This window comes from Aotus nancymaae, unplaced genomic scaffold, assembly GCF_030222135.1.
Source record: "Aotus nancymaae isolate 86718 unplaced genomic scaffold, 86718_ANA_hifiasm-v0.15.2.pri h1tg000010l, whole genome shotgun sequence".
Lineage (NCBI taxonomy): Eukaryota > Metazoa > Chordata > Mammalia > Primates > Aotidae > Aotus > Aotus nancymaae.
The window spans coordinates 14,851,941-14,868,158 of NW_026988421.1; the positions used below are offsets into that span (position 1 = coordinate 14,851,941).

At 43.3% G+C, this 16,218-nt stretch overlaps 1 protein-coding gene across 2 annotated transcripts in view; it reads left to right on the forward strand.

Annotated features, from left to right (window-relative positions):
- GFRA1 (GDNF family receptor alpha 1) overlaps positions 1-7,830 on the forward strand; it is a 223,024-nt gene extending 215,194 nt beyond the window's left edge. For both annotated transcript variants that reach the window (XM_012448032.3, XM_012448031.3), the window contains 2 exons: positions 5,614-5,667; positions 6,818-7,830. In XM_012448032.3, the coding sequence (XP_012303455.2) occupies positions 5,614-5,667; positions 6,818-6,970 (207 nt within the window). In that variant the 3' untranslated portion in view covers positions 6,971-7,830. The remainder of the gene's footprint in view (positions 1-5,613; positions 5,668-6,817) is intronic.
- The last annotated feature ends 8,388 nt before the right edge of the window (positions 7,831-16,218 follow it).

Here is a 16,218-nt window from a genome sequence, read left to right on the forward strand (position 1 = left end):
GAAAAACGTCCAAGCCCACAGGCGCAGAGCAGGCTTTATTTATGTGTCCACTTGTTTTACGCATCTGACTTTACTGCACATTATTTAGACCAGTGGTTGCAAGTGATTATTACCAAGTTTGTAGGAAAAGCAAACCTCCAGGAAGGTGAGTTTCAAAATAGACAGTGGCAGGCGTTTTAGAAAGGCTGGCCAGCCAGGCGCGGTGTCTCACACCTGTAATTCCAGCACTTTGGGAGGCCAAGGTGGGTGGATCACATGAGGTCCGGAGTTCGAGACTAGCCTGACCAACATTGTGAAACCCCATCTCTACTAAAAATACAAAAAATCAAGCAAGAGTGGTAACACATGCCTGTAATCCCAGCTACTTGGGAGGCAGAAGCAGGAGAATTGCTTGAACCTGGGAAGTTGAGGTTGCAGTGAACTGAGATCGCGCCATTGCACTCCAGTCTGGGCAATAAGAGCAAAATTCCATCTCAAAAAAAAAAAAAAAAAAAAAAGGCTGGCCAACTGCTTGGGGCCAGACCAGCAATAAAACTTCTCCCAGCTCTCCCAAAAGTTAATAGGAAAGCCAAAAAAAAAAAAAAAAAAAAAAAAATCCAGACCACTGGGTGGGCCTCCATTATTTAACTTGGATTCACTAGCAAGGAGCTTTTTTTTATGTCTTTTTATATACAGAAATTAATTTGGCCAAATCGATATCAAGTACACAATAGAATTGTTATATAGTGAGTATAAGCAGGTTCCTCTGCTCAGTTAACCTTCTCAGTCAGGTACACGCTCCTTCCCATGGCTTGTCTTACAAGGGAACATAAAATATGTAGATTTAAATTGAGTAATGGCTTTGAGTTCTGGACTTTGGCTTCTGGACTGTTTTGGGAAGAACTCATACAGTGGTTTTCCCTAGCGAAGGTCCAGTTTGTGCTGCAGAAAAGACTGGTATGCTAATAAACCAGTATTGACAAGGGTGATAAATGCAGCTAGGTACTTAGTGAGTGCTGGAGAGCAAAGTTGATTGCATTTTACAGTCTGTGTATTTCTCTGTTTATTGCTTGTATTCTGTCATTAAGCAAACAGGTTCCTAATATAGCAAATCTCTCTAATCAGTAAAGCAAGGAAGAAAAGAACCAGAGCATCATTAATTATGACTATTTGGCTGCAGACTGGACAGTCTGTTGCTATTGGATTGGGCAACTTCCCCTGGTTTTGTTTTCTGGAGGTAGAGCAGAAACTGGCTTTTCTTATGTGTGGAGGAGAACAGAGAAATGTTCCATGCCCTGCTGGCTGACAGCTGCCTAAAATCTGGAGATTAAACACTGGCTTCTCTACAGAAATGGAGTCCTGGGGCAGCGAAGGCCAGGCTCCAGGCGAGTGCGCTTTTAAGTCTTCAGTTCCGTAATCAGAGTGAGCATGCTGCTCACAAGCCTGACCTGTCCCCAGAGCTTGGGGAGAGCCTGCTGTAGGCAGAACTCATGTGGGGACTGGGCTGAGAGCTATAAATGATGTGTGCCTGTCTGCATTCTGCACAGGAAAGCTGCTGGCACCATGGCAGGCTTTCCAAATGCTAATAATCACTGGGGTAAAAAGCAGGAGAGGCACCACTCTGACTCCAGGTAACAGAGGTTAACAGCATCTAATGCATTTATTAACCCTCTGGTGCCAGGGACTGGCGCAGTCTGGGCCCCCACAATTATAGTGCCCTGGAAATTCATTTATGCAACGTGCCTGGACTTGGGATTACCACCAGTGACGCTTTTATAATATGAGAGCAACAGCTGCTGGAGTGGAAAGGCTTCATGTGCCTAAAGAACAGGTTTGCCTGCTTTTCCAGAAAGTAGGAAAGGTGCTTGGTTTGGGGACAGGCTTCTCTAGGATGGTTTTCATCCTCCCATTCTCAAGATGAAAACCTCAAGGTGTCCAGGTTTTGGTGGTGATGTTTTGCTCAGCTCAGAGTCAGGCAGCTTCCCCTAAACCTCATAACTATAAATTAGATGTTAAGAAACACCCTTTCATAAAAAGGATTAAATAATTCATTTTTCAACATACTGTAAGAATAGTTCAAATTGATTTTTTGAAAAGTGAAATGCATTTTCTCTTCTTAATCTCTTTTTAAAAGACATATTATGTTAAACCACAAACTCTAAGTCATGGTGTCTGCATAGGTACCGGCTGGCTGAGCTCTGTGTCAGGTATCTGCATTTCTCATAATCATCAGGGCTGCAGGGCTCCCTGAAGGGCCCCTGAACCCTGTGCCAGCCCTTCTATTATTGCACCCTTGGTTTTACCAGTTGGTAACTCAGGGATTTAAAAAAAAGTGCTCTTCCAGTTTCTAATTTACCTTATACCTTACAAAGTCTCGGGAGGTTATTTTTTTCCTTTTAATTTTCCTGGGACGTCCCAATTTTCAGTAATTGAGACAGCATTTAAAGTGCGTAAGTACTTTTTTTGTGATAGTTGAAAGCGGGGGACACCCTGTAATTTTATCCATTTGCATTTATCATACCTGACTAGTAAGACAGTGATAGCTTGATGATGTTTTCAGAAATGCTCAGGATAAAAGCCTCTAAAATGTGCAAGTAACAGGTTTCTCAGGCTTCCAAAGTGGGTTTTAAGACCCAGATTTTCTTAAGTAGACTCTGGATCTGCGGAAGCAGATTTCTGGAAGATTTAAGAAGTTCACACTGCATACAGGATGCATAAGCCTGCAACTAGCCAGACGTTCAAAGGTCTACATCCCAGGCTGTGACCCATTCTCTGTGGCACACCCGTTGTGAGAAGTACTGGACTCCCAGCCTGATGATGTCTGTTCTTGACCCCATCCAGTCTAGACAGCCACCACACTCTGGCCCTCATCTCATTTTGTGGGAGATTTAAGTAGATATCAAACCCATATGCAATCCTTTGATTCTGCTATTCAGACTCAAAGACCTGACAGTGGCCCATGCCAGGTTTAGGTGGAACTCCAGAGCCTCTCTTCTCAGCCTCTGCTTCTGTAGGGCTTTCCCGAGCACCCAGACCGCTCTGTAGCAAGCTTGTTAATACCCGGTGTAAGCAGAGTCTTTAGAGGTCTGGGTGTGGACTGCTAAGCGCCTCCCTCTGTGGGTTGGGAAGATGTTTAACGGGAGAGACACCGTTTTCTCAGGGCATCCCCTGTAGGGATCTGGCTACATAATCTTACTTGGACTCAGCAGTTCCTCCAGTTATGCCAACCCAAATGGTCCTCCAGGCAAGATGAGCTTGAGAGGTGCTGCTTCCAGCCTTAGCCAATTGGACTGCACGGAGACAAGACCAGAAACTGACCATTTCCTTTATACAGAGGCCATTGGGATACCCACTTTGGGGGAATAAGCACTTAGAGACTTCACAGACTTGGAGCTGATCTAAATGCATTTTCCTCTGTAATTGAAGTTATGCCTGCTGTTTCCAGATAGAAGACAAGACCTTCAGAGTTTACACCCATGTGTGTCTCTTGGTTGAAAGCTTATAAATTCTGTATATAGTGTGAAACCCTCCGTGACTAATGAGGGTCAGAAATCTACCTCTGCAGATAAGAGTCCACTTAAGAAAACCTGTTAAGATAGAGGCCTTTTCTAGTCCACCGATGAAAGCCCCTTTCTAATTATTTAATAATGGTAGGATTGTACTCCTGCAGTATAGCTAATGAGTGTCGCAGATTGTGCATACAGTGAACACAACACTGTCTGCTAGTGCTAACATACCAAACAAAGTAGGAAGGAGGCCTTCCCAGCCCTTGGAACTATTAGAAGCTACTGAGGCCTAGGACACGGAGGTGCAGCTTAGCTGTGACCACAAGCACAGAAAGAACTTGAGGGCGTAATGTGTCCCAGTCTAGAAATCATGCTGCCTTCTCTGTGCAATTCAGTAAATTTGTTAGTTATGCAAGGGCCCTTAGCAAGGGTTTATGTCTTTTGTAGATTATGGCCTAGAAAAGGCAGAATGTGATGTTTTAGGGCCATTTTGGTGTCTGGGCACAATTCCAAACTGGAACAGAAATAAAACATGTAAAGCACTACACATTACTCTCTGTAGGTGACAATGCAGTGGACCAGATTTGCTATTAATATAGATTAAAAGTAGGCTTTTGAATCAGGTTCAATTCCCCTTCCAATTTCCTCTCTGCTCTTCTTATACATAACATTTAGTGACCTTTGAACAGCCCCTGGATGCTTCACAGTGTCTTATTCTCGATGCCTGTTTAAAGGTTTCTATTTCATATTCACAGCTGGCATATGCAAATATAGGTAAAGATTATGATGCCTCCCAAGTAGCATTATGGTCAATAAATTACTCCTTGGGTGAACATGCTATCATTTCAGCCTAGCATGTCTTCCAGGAGTTGCAAAAGTCACAACAGGCAGCCTGCCAGTGCCATCCACACAGAGCTGGTTGTCCAGGTCCTCCTTTATTCAAGTGTAACGCTTAACCAGGGGCTCGGCCTGTTGACAAATGAGCTCTGTCTGCCGATGCCAAAGGGCTCCTGTTGCTGGGGAAGGAGCAACATGGGAGTTCTTTGTGTGGATTTTGGGGAGAAACACTGTGATGTAGGAGATAGCACATTTTCATTTAGGAATTGAAGAGACTGGGTCTGCATTCTGACTCTCTAAGTAGATTGCTGTATGACCTTGGATTAGTCACTTAACTTCTCTGAGCTCTGTTTTCCTTTGTAAAATGAGTGGGTTGTACCAGGGTCAGTAGTTTTCACAAGCGTTTTCACTGTAATTATTTGAGCAATGAGACCTTTCCTATAATGAAATTATCAGGTAGAAGCCCAGTGGAGGATTGTTCCAGTTGAGGAGAAACAGGCAGCTCAATGCCTTCACAGCCCAGTCCCCTTGCAACTGCTCGGGAAGCCATTTTAAAATGACCGGATAGAGAATCTGTAATACTCTGCGTGATTCTTTGAGGATACCCATCCCTGCCCTGTGCCTTATCCCCCTAACAGTGACTGGCAAGTGGTTTCCTCACTAGAGAGGAGCCCCGTGAACCCAGGGACCAGGTCCTTTTTTGTTCATTACCATATATCCAGCATTGGTAAACAGTAGGTGTTCAGTAAGGATTTGTTGACTGGAGCAACAAATAAACAAATGAACAAGCAAGCAAGCCCAGGAAGGCCTCTGTCTGTATTACCCATAAATGCAGATGCTTATTGCAATATCTTTACCTAGAAGGGGGTACTTCCCAAACATTTAAGAAATGAGGGATTACTTCAAAACGTTTTTTTTAGTAACCTAGTCCTGAACTGCTCCCTCAGTAGCCACTAGGCTTTGAAATGGGGCAAGTCTAAATTGAGACGTGCCATGCCAAACACACCAGATTTTGAAGACTTATATGGACACAAAAAAATGTATCTTATTAATATTGAGTACATTTTGAAATGATAATATATTGGGTTAAATAAAATATATTATTAAAATTAACTTCACCTGATATAGCTTTATTACATGGCTACTAGAAAAACGTTCAATTATATACGGAGCTCACAGCTGTGGCTCACATATTTATCAGAGAGCATTGTCCTAGATAGCTGATTAATGGATCATCAGTAATTACTCTTCTGTATTATGTTTGAACATTTTTTTCCTTGTCTCTCTCCAGGCACAGAAGCTGAAATCCAATGTGTCGGGCAATACGCACCTCTGTATTTCCAATGTAAGTATGTTTCTTTTGGAGGCTTTGTGCATTTATAGAAATATAGCCTTTGGGCCCCTGGGACAGGGTATCATATAAAGCATCCAAAGACAAGAAGGTATCTAGTCCACAACGAATCTAAGCCATCTGTCCTTTGAGCAACGTGAAGAGTTTGAATTCCAGTTCACAAAGCTGGAAGTAAGCCTGGGACCCGGGATCTTTGTCCCAGGTTTAATATAAGTGTCCCAGGGCCCTGAGCCTCTGTGATCACAGTCATATAAAAACATCCAGCACAGAGATGACACATAGCAAATCTCACTGCTCACCAGATGTTCTCTCTCTGTGGTGCCTCTGACCTCCACAGCCCCCCATGGGTAGATGAGAGGAGGTACATTACTCTCCCCAATTTACAGGTGAGGAGACCAAGAATTCTGCTGTGGCGGGCCCTGGTTCCTTGTGGAGGGGGGTAGCATTATGGGATTAAGCAGGTGCTGGTGACAGGGATGGAGGAATCTATCCTGGGGAAGGACAGCTGTGCTGGCTGGGAATCCAGAAGCCAGAGTTCTGGTTTGGTTCTCCCAGCAATGAGAAGGGCAAGCTCTTGCTCTCTCCAGCTCCTCATCTATAAAATCTGGGCTTGAACTGGCTTATGCAGGGAGAGGCTGCTCTGCCAGTTTTGAATGCTGTCTGTGACCTATCTCTACACAAACTGTCACTCGATCAAGTTTCCTGAGATGACTCTGCTGCCCTCCTTCCCTGGTAGGGAGAGAGAGTGAGCATTCCTCTTCAGCCAGTGGCAGAAAGAGAAGAGTTCCATGTTGCACAGAGCTAACAGTTAGCTGTGTAGCATGAAACCCTTGAGAGCGGGGTAAGGAATGGCAGGGGTACCTGAACTCAGATATCTTCTCCCAGAATGCATTTAATAATCCCTAATGGAAGAGCAAACAGTAAGCACTGGCCAGTTTCTCAAAAGTATCTGGTTCTCACCCAGGTTCATGGTTTCTTCCCATAAAATTCTAAGTCGGTGAGTTTAAGTCTCAGTGGTAAAATCTTGGGTCAGCTTTGGTGAGTGGGTCAGCCAGTGGGGAGTCAGAGGGAGAGAGAGTGTAAAGTATACTGTGGCAGAATGAAGACATGCAGTGGATGATAATGAAACCATTCTTTCTCACAGGGTAATTATGAAAAAGAAGGTCTCGGTGCTTCCAGCCACATAACCACAAAATCAATGGCTGCTCCTCCAAGCTGTGGTCTGAGCCCACTGCTGGTTCTGGTGGTAACCGCTCTGTCCACCCTATTATCTTTATCTTTAGCAGAAACATCGTAGCTGCATTAAAAGAAAACCAATATGGACATGTAAAAAGACAAAAACCAAGTTATTTGTTTCCTGTTCTCTTGTATAGCTGAAATTCCAGTTTTAGGAGCTCAGTTGAGAAACAGTTCCATCCAACTGGAACTTTTTTTTCTTTTAAGAAAGCTTCTTGTGATCCTTCGGGGCTTCTGTGAAAAACCTGATACAGTGCTCCATTCCAAACTCAGAAGGCTTTGGGATATGCTGTATTTTAAAGGGACAGTTTGCAAATTGGGCTGTAAAGCAAACTGGGGCTGTGTTTTTGATGATGATGACAATGATGATGAAGATGATTTTAACAGTTTTACTTCTGGCCTTTCCTAGCTAGAGAAGGAGTTAATATTTCTAAGGTACTCCCATATCTCATGTAATGACATTGATTTCTAATGACATAAATTTCAGCCTGATATTGATGCCAAGCTTTTTTTGCCACAAAGAAGATTCTTATTAAGAGTGGACTTTGTGGAACCAGCTGGTACTGATGTTCACCTTTCTATATGTACTAGCATTTTCCACGCCAATGTTTATATACCGTTAACAGTTCTGCACTCTTGTACAAAACAACAACAACAAAAGCACCTGTCACATCCAAATATAGTATCTGTCTTTAGTCAAAATAGAGAGTGGGGAATGAGTGTGCCAAGTCAGTACCTCAACCCCTGAACGACACTCTCCTAATCCTAAGCCTTACCTGAGTGAGAAGCCCTTAACCTAACGAGAGTCCAATATAGCTGAAATGTCACTCTAATACTCTTTACACTTACAAGGTTATATGTAGAAAAAAAAATTTACTACTAAACGATTTCAACTATTGGCTTTCTATATTTTGAAAGTAATGATACTGTCTCATTTTTTACTGATGGTTTAATACAAAACACACGGGGCTTGTTTCCCCTCATAAGTAGTGTTTGCTCCGATATTCACTTCACAAACACAGCTCTTCAAAAGCAGACTCTGAGAAGCCTCGTGCGTTAGCAGAAAGTTCCGCATCACGTGACTGTGGACAGGCAGGAGGAAACAGAGCAGACAAGCGCATTGTCTTTTATCATTTCTTGAAGTGCAAGCGTGCATATCTGTGAGGGAACCGGTGACTGCTTGTAAATGTTCTTCAGGTTATCTGACAAAGGCAGCTTTGATTAGGACACGGGGGCAGGGGCAGGCTGTCCTTTCTTTGGCAGCACATCCATGCCAGCATGCACAGTTCTTTTCCTAAGGATTGTCTTTACACCTGACTGCGATGTCTTGGCCACCATTTAGAGCAGTTTGGTCTGAAGGTCAAAGATATGCTTGCGTCTTGTTCTGTGTCCTCCGAGACAGACTGCAGCTGACCGTGTTAGAAAAGAAGGAAGGTTTGTGGTTCAAGGGGGTTGACATTAGGTTTGGTGAGATGAGTTGGTTGGCACAGATCAGCAGAACAGGATCCTGGTGATAGGGCATCTGGCTTTGCTAACCGCATACCATCTTCCATTATTCGCTTTATTAACTAAGTAGACCCTTGAGTGCACTTTCGAAGTCTGGTTTAGATGATGAGATTCCGAATCTACCATGACTGAGTACTGGTGGCCACATTTCTCCAACATTAAGTAAAGAGGAGGAGATTTCACCTTAATAAAGTGCTGGTGAGCACTGGCTTTCTTCACACATTGGTAGAGGAGATGGAGGAGGAAACCAGGGTGCACATTTCTATAGATCCCCTTTGCCTGCTATTGTTTGCCTTGTAAGATTAATCAAATCACTGAGGGGAAAGGGAAATCTATGAAATCCAAGATAAAGGCATAGTCTTTTGGTGTTCAAAGTACATTTGTATCCAAATGTTAATCAACAAAAATATACAGTACTCAGTACTGACTTTTTTCACTTCAAAATGTTTTCAAGGGAAATTCAGCAGATACCCAACTATATTTGATTAGTGAAAAGTTCTATAAAGACTCTTACTTTGAATAAACACATTAAATGTGCCAAAATATTTGGAATGCCAGTTATCTATGAGCGGATATCTCTTACAGAGCGTATTTTGTTTTCATTAAGGTATCTCTGTATATCTACACTGGACTAATTGCATATGGGTCTGATTCTATGTGATCCACTGTAGAAAGCTATTGATTACTTCTGCATTAACAGCAGCTCTAATTAGCTTCAGATGACCAAAGAGGAAATGGGCATTTCAGTGCTAACAAGGGCACCCTTCATTGAAGAATGCAAGGGTATGCAACATATAAATTAAATTTTGAAAAGCCTCATCTGTCACCAACAAAGATCTCATTTTTCTTCAGCGATAAAAGCATATTCAAGTTACCAAATCCTCAATTTGAAAATGAGTTACTGATTAAATAAACAGGGGGAAGCATCTTGTCAGGGACAACACGTTGGAGAGAGTCTTATAAAAGCAAGCCAAGCAAGGTTTCTGCCATTCATTGTGATCTTGGTTTGACACGGTGACCCTGAAAATTTGTCCCAGAACTGGAGTGCAATGATTTAAATCATTTACCTATCATCTCACTTCTTCTTGGCATGCTTAAAAGCAAAAATGATTCATGACTTCCTGTCCCTCAGTCTGAGAATTTGGAGTGCCACTGAATACAGGGGTTATCATCTGCTGAGGTTTGGGTGTCTGGCAGGAAGTACCTCATTGCAGTTGATTTTGATGACACAAAACAGTAACTAAGGTCCATGCAGACCATGACTCCCTGATGATGTCTAGCCATGCCCTACTTATTTCAGAGAGAGAAAGGGGGGTAAAAAGGCAGCATTGCCACACTAATTAGAAGCACATTCATTCCACTTTGATGTTGAATATCTTTGACCGATATGTTTGAGTATCTTTTTAATAGAGCACATGAAGAAAGACGTGCACAATGTAGAGAAGGAATTGAGAATGCCAATTACATATTTATTTTTCCATATCTGATTTTTTTCAAGTCTCTAATTTTAAAAAAGTGTAAGTTGAGATTAACATAGGTTATTTTTCATGAAGTATAGCAAACGATCTAGAATGTGATAGGAATGTGGTTTCCATTTTATTTTTTTTTAACATACTTTTATGCTGTAGTAAGAATTTGAGAAGTTGTGTCTTCGAGTTCCTCAAACACAAGACAGGGCACCCCCAGAGCTGCCCCAGACTTTGATTTGGTCTGTATTCAGATGGTTCCTATCTTACATACACTCTGAGGATGGGCTGCTTCCAGCTGCTGCCCATCTCCCTCTTGCCTTCTTGTCTCTAACTCAGACACTCCCAAGTACTCCATCTGCTGTACTAGGAGAGTGGGAGAGCCGAAGCGTTTTGGAGTCCCTGTAAAGTGCCTGGGAAAAGAGATGGAAGAGCAGTGGGAGTTTATATAATTAGCAAATTCTTTTCTCAGAATCCAGCATAAATGTATTTCTGTTGTTATTATTTAAAAGTTGTGGCCTTAGAGGAGCTGTCTCTTGGAAAATAAGTTTTCATTCATGCAGTTAGACATGCACGATGTATTTGAATCAATAAACTGTGGACCAGAAAAGGGCTGCTTGAATGAATTCACATGTTCTAATTCTCTTTCAAGGCTGTTGATGATCTCCTGGATTCATACCCCAGTGATCTGTGTTACTCTTGCCTCTGCTCTTTGATAAAGCAAATGAGACCATGTGAGACCCATCTTTTCAAGAATGACCTAAAAATGATGGCAACAGGCAGGAGTGAATTACCGCTGGCCTGGGCACAGTGAGAGTCCCATCTGAACTTGGAGAGTTGAAGAGATAAGGCAAAATCAAGGTGCAACAGTGGGCTATGTTCCAAGGGTGAATGGATCAGAGAGTCCACTAATGTTCCTTACTGATCAGAATAGGAATCTTCTAACAAAACAACCAGAGTTCCTTGAATCAGGCAGAAGTTCTTTAGCAACTGGAAGCCGGAGCTATTAATAATATCTGAATGACAGAGGAAGGAATTTCTTACTAGAAATTCTAAAATAAAACAAGTGGGGATTTGGTTGGGTACCCCTAAACTACACTTTGTCTCATCCCTAAGATAGATATCTCAAGTGTGTATCTGACAGCTTTTGACTTTGACAGAGCTCTGCTTCTCAAGTGACCATTTGTTTTAACTCTGTTGTCTAGAACTCTTTGTAGGGGCTGGACCTCTGAAAAAGATTCTCACTGCAGAGGCCTTAAATCTGTGGGATTTCGCCACTCCCTCTGTCCTGGGATGTATTCTGTAGGACATTTCATTTATATCATCAGGACATTGGCTGATTCCGTTCTCTTTCATCATTATTATTCAGGCCTCCCTCCATCACCGTGTCCTTTATTGCCTAAGTATTGCCCCTCTGATTCTTCATCCTAATCACTCTAAATTTAGTTCAACCCAAATTAATTTTTGTTCCAACAGATATCTTTTCAGACAGAGAAGCCTCTCTCAGGAGCCAGGTGATCCGAAGATAATGCTAATCCCCAAATAAGAAGTTCCTCTAGCTGCCTCTCCTCTGAGCTCACTCTTCTTAGCTTTGGGATTGGGGATGGTCTTATCCTTGCCAGGCATCCCTCTGTTGCTCCCAGTGTCTCTGATGAGCTTCTCCTCCCTCCCAGAGACAATGCAGGGGTGGTTTTTCAGCAGAATGTGCCACCTGCACTTCTGATTGTTCTGAGACCCAGCCCAGAGGGGTGGAGAAGGCACACAAACCCTATTCCAATAAACTGCCTGCAGAGAACCACAGCCTGCTAATAGTCGTTGAGGTCTCAGCCCCCTAAGGTCTCCAAGCTCATTTGACCAGCGCAGCTGTGACTTCGGCTGTCTGCCTCTGGCAGGTGCCAATATCAGCATCTTGTCCCACTGCCATGGGGAGTTAATTTTTGCTCCAGGGCAGCTGCCAAGCCCAGCACCAGCATCAATAGAAGGTTTTCTCTGATTTTCTTCTTTTCATCTCAGGCTGGGCTTTCTTACCAATCCACAATTTTGTTTTGTAAGGCGCCAGGAGACTGGCCCGAGATCTTTAGCCTCTTCCTTAGTTTGGATACCTCTTGCTGCTCATAACCAGGCTTCTTCAGCAGAAAGCATGACCCGTTGTAGGTACTCAGAAACTGGCTGAATGACCTTGTCATTTAAGGGCTTTATTCTGTCAGACAGTAGCAAGAACTGGCCTATTGGCATCATATTCCTGGCATTGGGCTGTACTGACACTGAACGTGTCCTCCTGAGATTTTTGAGGGTGACCTGGAAGAAAGGGTCTGAGAAAGCACCAGGATCCAAGTGACTTTGAATCTTCCCACTGTGTTTCCTGCTGAGAAACACAGACTAGCACCTGTCCCAGCAGGCTCACCATATCTGCCAGAAAGAACAGAGCCCAAAATGGTGGTAGACTTTGTGGGAAATTAGCCAGTGAGTCCTCTGAGATTTTAATCTGCTTCAAGCACAGGATGCTGACAAGAAAGGTAGACCACTCCCCCGATCCCAGACGAATCCCAGGGATGACAACTTCTCCATCAGTATCCTGAGAAGCAAAGTCAAATGCTTATCAAGTCAGCACGTTTATGGAGTGAGTACTCTGATGGAAGGAACCAGCACTTGGAGTTGAACTTGAGCACGCAGGGTCCTCTGACAGCAGCTTAGGGAAACACCCATTCCTTCCAGACTGGCAGAATCCTTCCAGTTCACATCCTTCAGAGACGCTGTATTCTTATAAATCGTTCATGAAACTTTCTCAAACTCTGTCTCCCAGGAGTTAAGTCCTGGGCCACGTGCACACAATGGCAAATCCAGCTCTTCCATGATAGAGAAGGTAAACACCCACCTTCATCCTGAGCCTGAAAGGCCACCTCTGAGCACTTAGGCTGCCACTCCTCTGGGCTTCAGAGGCCATGAGCTTAGCCAGGTAGGCACAGAGGTAAGGCAGTCACAACTGTCAGGTACTGGCCATGATGCAGGTGGGAATAAGGGATACCAGGGCTACTTTAGCTGAAGAAAGCAAACAGTCAGCAGTGCTCAAAGGAGCAAAACTGTGAATGTGCACAATGACCCCTGACGCCTACAAGCGAGAAGGCCAGGGTACCTTCACCTGGTACACAGATCCTAAGACTAGAGTGAAGTAGGAAGAATAATTAGAAAATCCAGTGGGTGTCCTAAGTATAGGGAACCAGGGCTGCTGAAAATCAGTAAAGGTCGATTACCTGGGGCCAGACTGGGTGACAGTGGCAGTGCAGGTGAAGGTACCCTGGCCTTCTCAGTTTGCTGGCACATTAATAAAGCGTGGTCTCTCATTCTCATTCATTCTCTCTCTCTCTCTCTCTCTGTCACAATGATTGAAGGGCTGTATGCTCCAGCATTATCTTCTTGGTGCGCCAAGCATGCGTGATCTGGAATTCGGGTTTTTATTTTTTAGCTGTAGCTGAAGGCATTTCTCAAATGTGGAAAAAGAGAATGGAAACCGCAGAACCAAATCAGTTTGCCCTGCCGTGTTTGGCTGTGGTCTTACTCTCATCAGACATTTCTGATGTGCTTTTCTGGATTCAGAAAGAGCTGATTGTCCTCCAAGGGTTGAAAAAACAGTTTAGGAAACCTGAATCCAGGGCCTTACAGTTCTCCTCATTATCTATCATCTTCTCCCTTCCCTCGCTCAAGGGAGTGGGGGAATCACTGTTCACTGCAGAGTTTGCTTTAAAGAGTTTTCCCATCTCGTGTGCATTATCCCTTGATATTGAAATTATTTTCTCAATTTAATCCAACTCCTGCTGAGAAGCTGTGTGAGATTTAGGTTGTGGGGTTTTTTTCTTGTACTCTTTTGGATGGTGTTGCATTTTTCACTCTTAACCCAAGGGTATGTTTCAGCTTATGTTTGCTCTGTTTCATGCAGGTTTATAGTATGGTGGAATAGAAGGAGGCTTCTGATTTTTAGGGTTTAGAATTCCTTCTGAGTGAGGGGTTCAGACACCCAGTTTTCTCAGAACGTGGGTGAGGGGTAGACTGAGCTTTGTTGAGAAGCCTCCATTTAGGCTTCGGGAGAGTCTCCATGTTCTATTGTGTGTTTACCGAGCTTCCCACTGGTAGAAGATGACACATTTGTCTCATTGTTCTGTGTATCTGCTTTCCAGAGGACACCGGGACATTCTCCTGGGGTCACTCCCACACGGCTTCCTCACACAGCTGTTTTGCAACAGCCTTTATTGCCAACACCCATGGAAGAACATCTCCTGTAGAAGTACAAGTTTTGCAATTTGGACTCGGGAAGTGGTTTTGTGATGTTCGAATTTTCTGTTAGCCTATCGCTAAAGCACGACAGAATGTACATAGTCCCTCTGGCCATCCTTCCACCCTAGAATATCCTAATAAACATTGTTTTCTTTTTTTAAAAAAAATCATCGTGGTGTCTTTTTCTTTTATCCCATCACTGGAAAACGCTCTGGAAATTTGCAAATATATAGAAATCTCCAATGTCAAGACACTGGATTTTCTTGACAGCGGATCATAAGGACTAAGTGTGGCTGGCACAGAAACTTCCAGATCATGGTTTCCAAACCACGGTACTATCGACACTCAGTGCCAGATAATTGTATTTGAAGTGGATGGGCTTGTCAGATCCTATACATTGCTGATGGGTAGCAGCATCCTTCGGTAGCCCCCTATCCACACTTGTGGTCAAAGCTATCTCTAGACATTGCCAAGTGTACTCTGAGCCTAGGCAAAATCACCCTTGGTTGAGAGCCACTATTTCATATTCAACCTTTTGCTCATTTCTGAGCAGCAAAAGGCAGCAGGGTGTAGGGTAGGAGCCGCATCTGACATTTATGTTATGTTCTCAGAATGCAATTTTATAATTAGAGAATAGGGTTAGTGTATTCCTAGTTACCATTATATTTGTATTGAATGATTTATATAGACTTATAAATAGTATTTTGATAAAAGATAAAGACTTAGAATGAGGTGGTTGTTCTTGTTTCCAGCGTCTAGCTCAGTGCCTGGCCAAGAAGAATCACTTAAAATCACATGAGGCCAGATTTGATTCCTCTAAATTAGGATCATGAAGGTGGCTGCTCAAAATATGACTCCTCCATTTCCCTGAGGAAGTTGTCATCTCTGGCATCCTTATGACTGCCAGGAACTTTTAAGGCAAAATGTTAAGACATAAAACATAGTAATTAATATTGCCACTGTTGTTTGCTTCAGTATGCAACTAATAGTCCCTGAAACTGCAAGAAGACCTTGCGTGCTCTGAGACAGAAGCCTGTATTTCACTTGGGATTCTGTAGGACACGCTTTTGTCCTGTTGTGATTTTTCTTTTCGCTGGGCTTTCCTATTGTCTTGCTTCCTGGCTCTGCTTTCAAATGGCCAAGTTTAGAATGATTCCCCAGAATCCCCAAGTTGGTTTGGATGAAAACTTTGTGTGAACATTTGGACCTTGGCCTGGTGTTTTAAAGGTATAACAAAAGCCCAGATTCCAGCAGCTCACCTGGCTCTGGGCTTCTCAGGACGGCCTTTGCAGAAATCCCCAAGTTCATTCGCAGGGAAATGAACCCCAGCTGTCAGCACAGATGGCGCGGGGCCCGTGGGGATGGGCAGGACTAGAACACTCCCAGAATCATCAAGCAGAAGTGGGAGACAGAGCTGCAGCCAGTGCCCTGGGGACCTGCAGAGTCCTCCTGCCACCATTCCTTCATATTCTAATCATCCTCGGAATGCAACCAAATCCCTGGGATGCAGGTGATAGAAAATTTAGGAGCTGGAACAAGAAATGACTAATAAAACCCTGCGAGAAATGCCGAGAAAGTGAATAAAATCTGTGACAGAAACAAGATACAAGACTGCTTGTGTTTGGTGACATAAATAAAACATAAACAAGAACACAGCGATGTGAAGATATGAGCAGGGGTGTCCATAAAAGTCTCGTAAACTGGCAGTGCCGGCTGCCCTGATGGGTTTTAGCCTCATGAAGATGTCTGCCATCCAGGCTGGTAGACAGAGAATTCACTGTGTTTAAAAGATAAGATGAGCGTTTGGCCTGAGAATACTTTGGGTGGTTATATAAATAAGGACAGTCTTTAAGAAAAAGCAAAACTGTTTGACAATGTGTATCAGAATTTAAAATCCATATCTCCTTTGAACCAACAATTGCACTGCAAGGAATTTACCCTGCATTCTTATACAGGGTGTGTCAAGATGCATCCGATAATATTTTTACCACAGAATAATTTCTAACAACAAACTACTTGAAACAATCTGAATGTCCATCAATAGTGAGCGGGTTAAAGACCTTCTAGC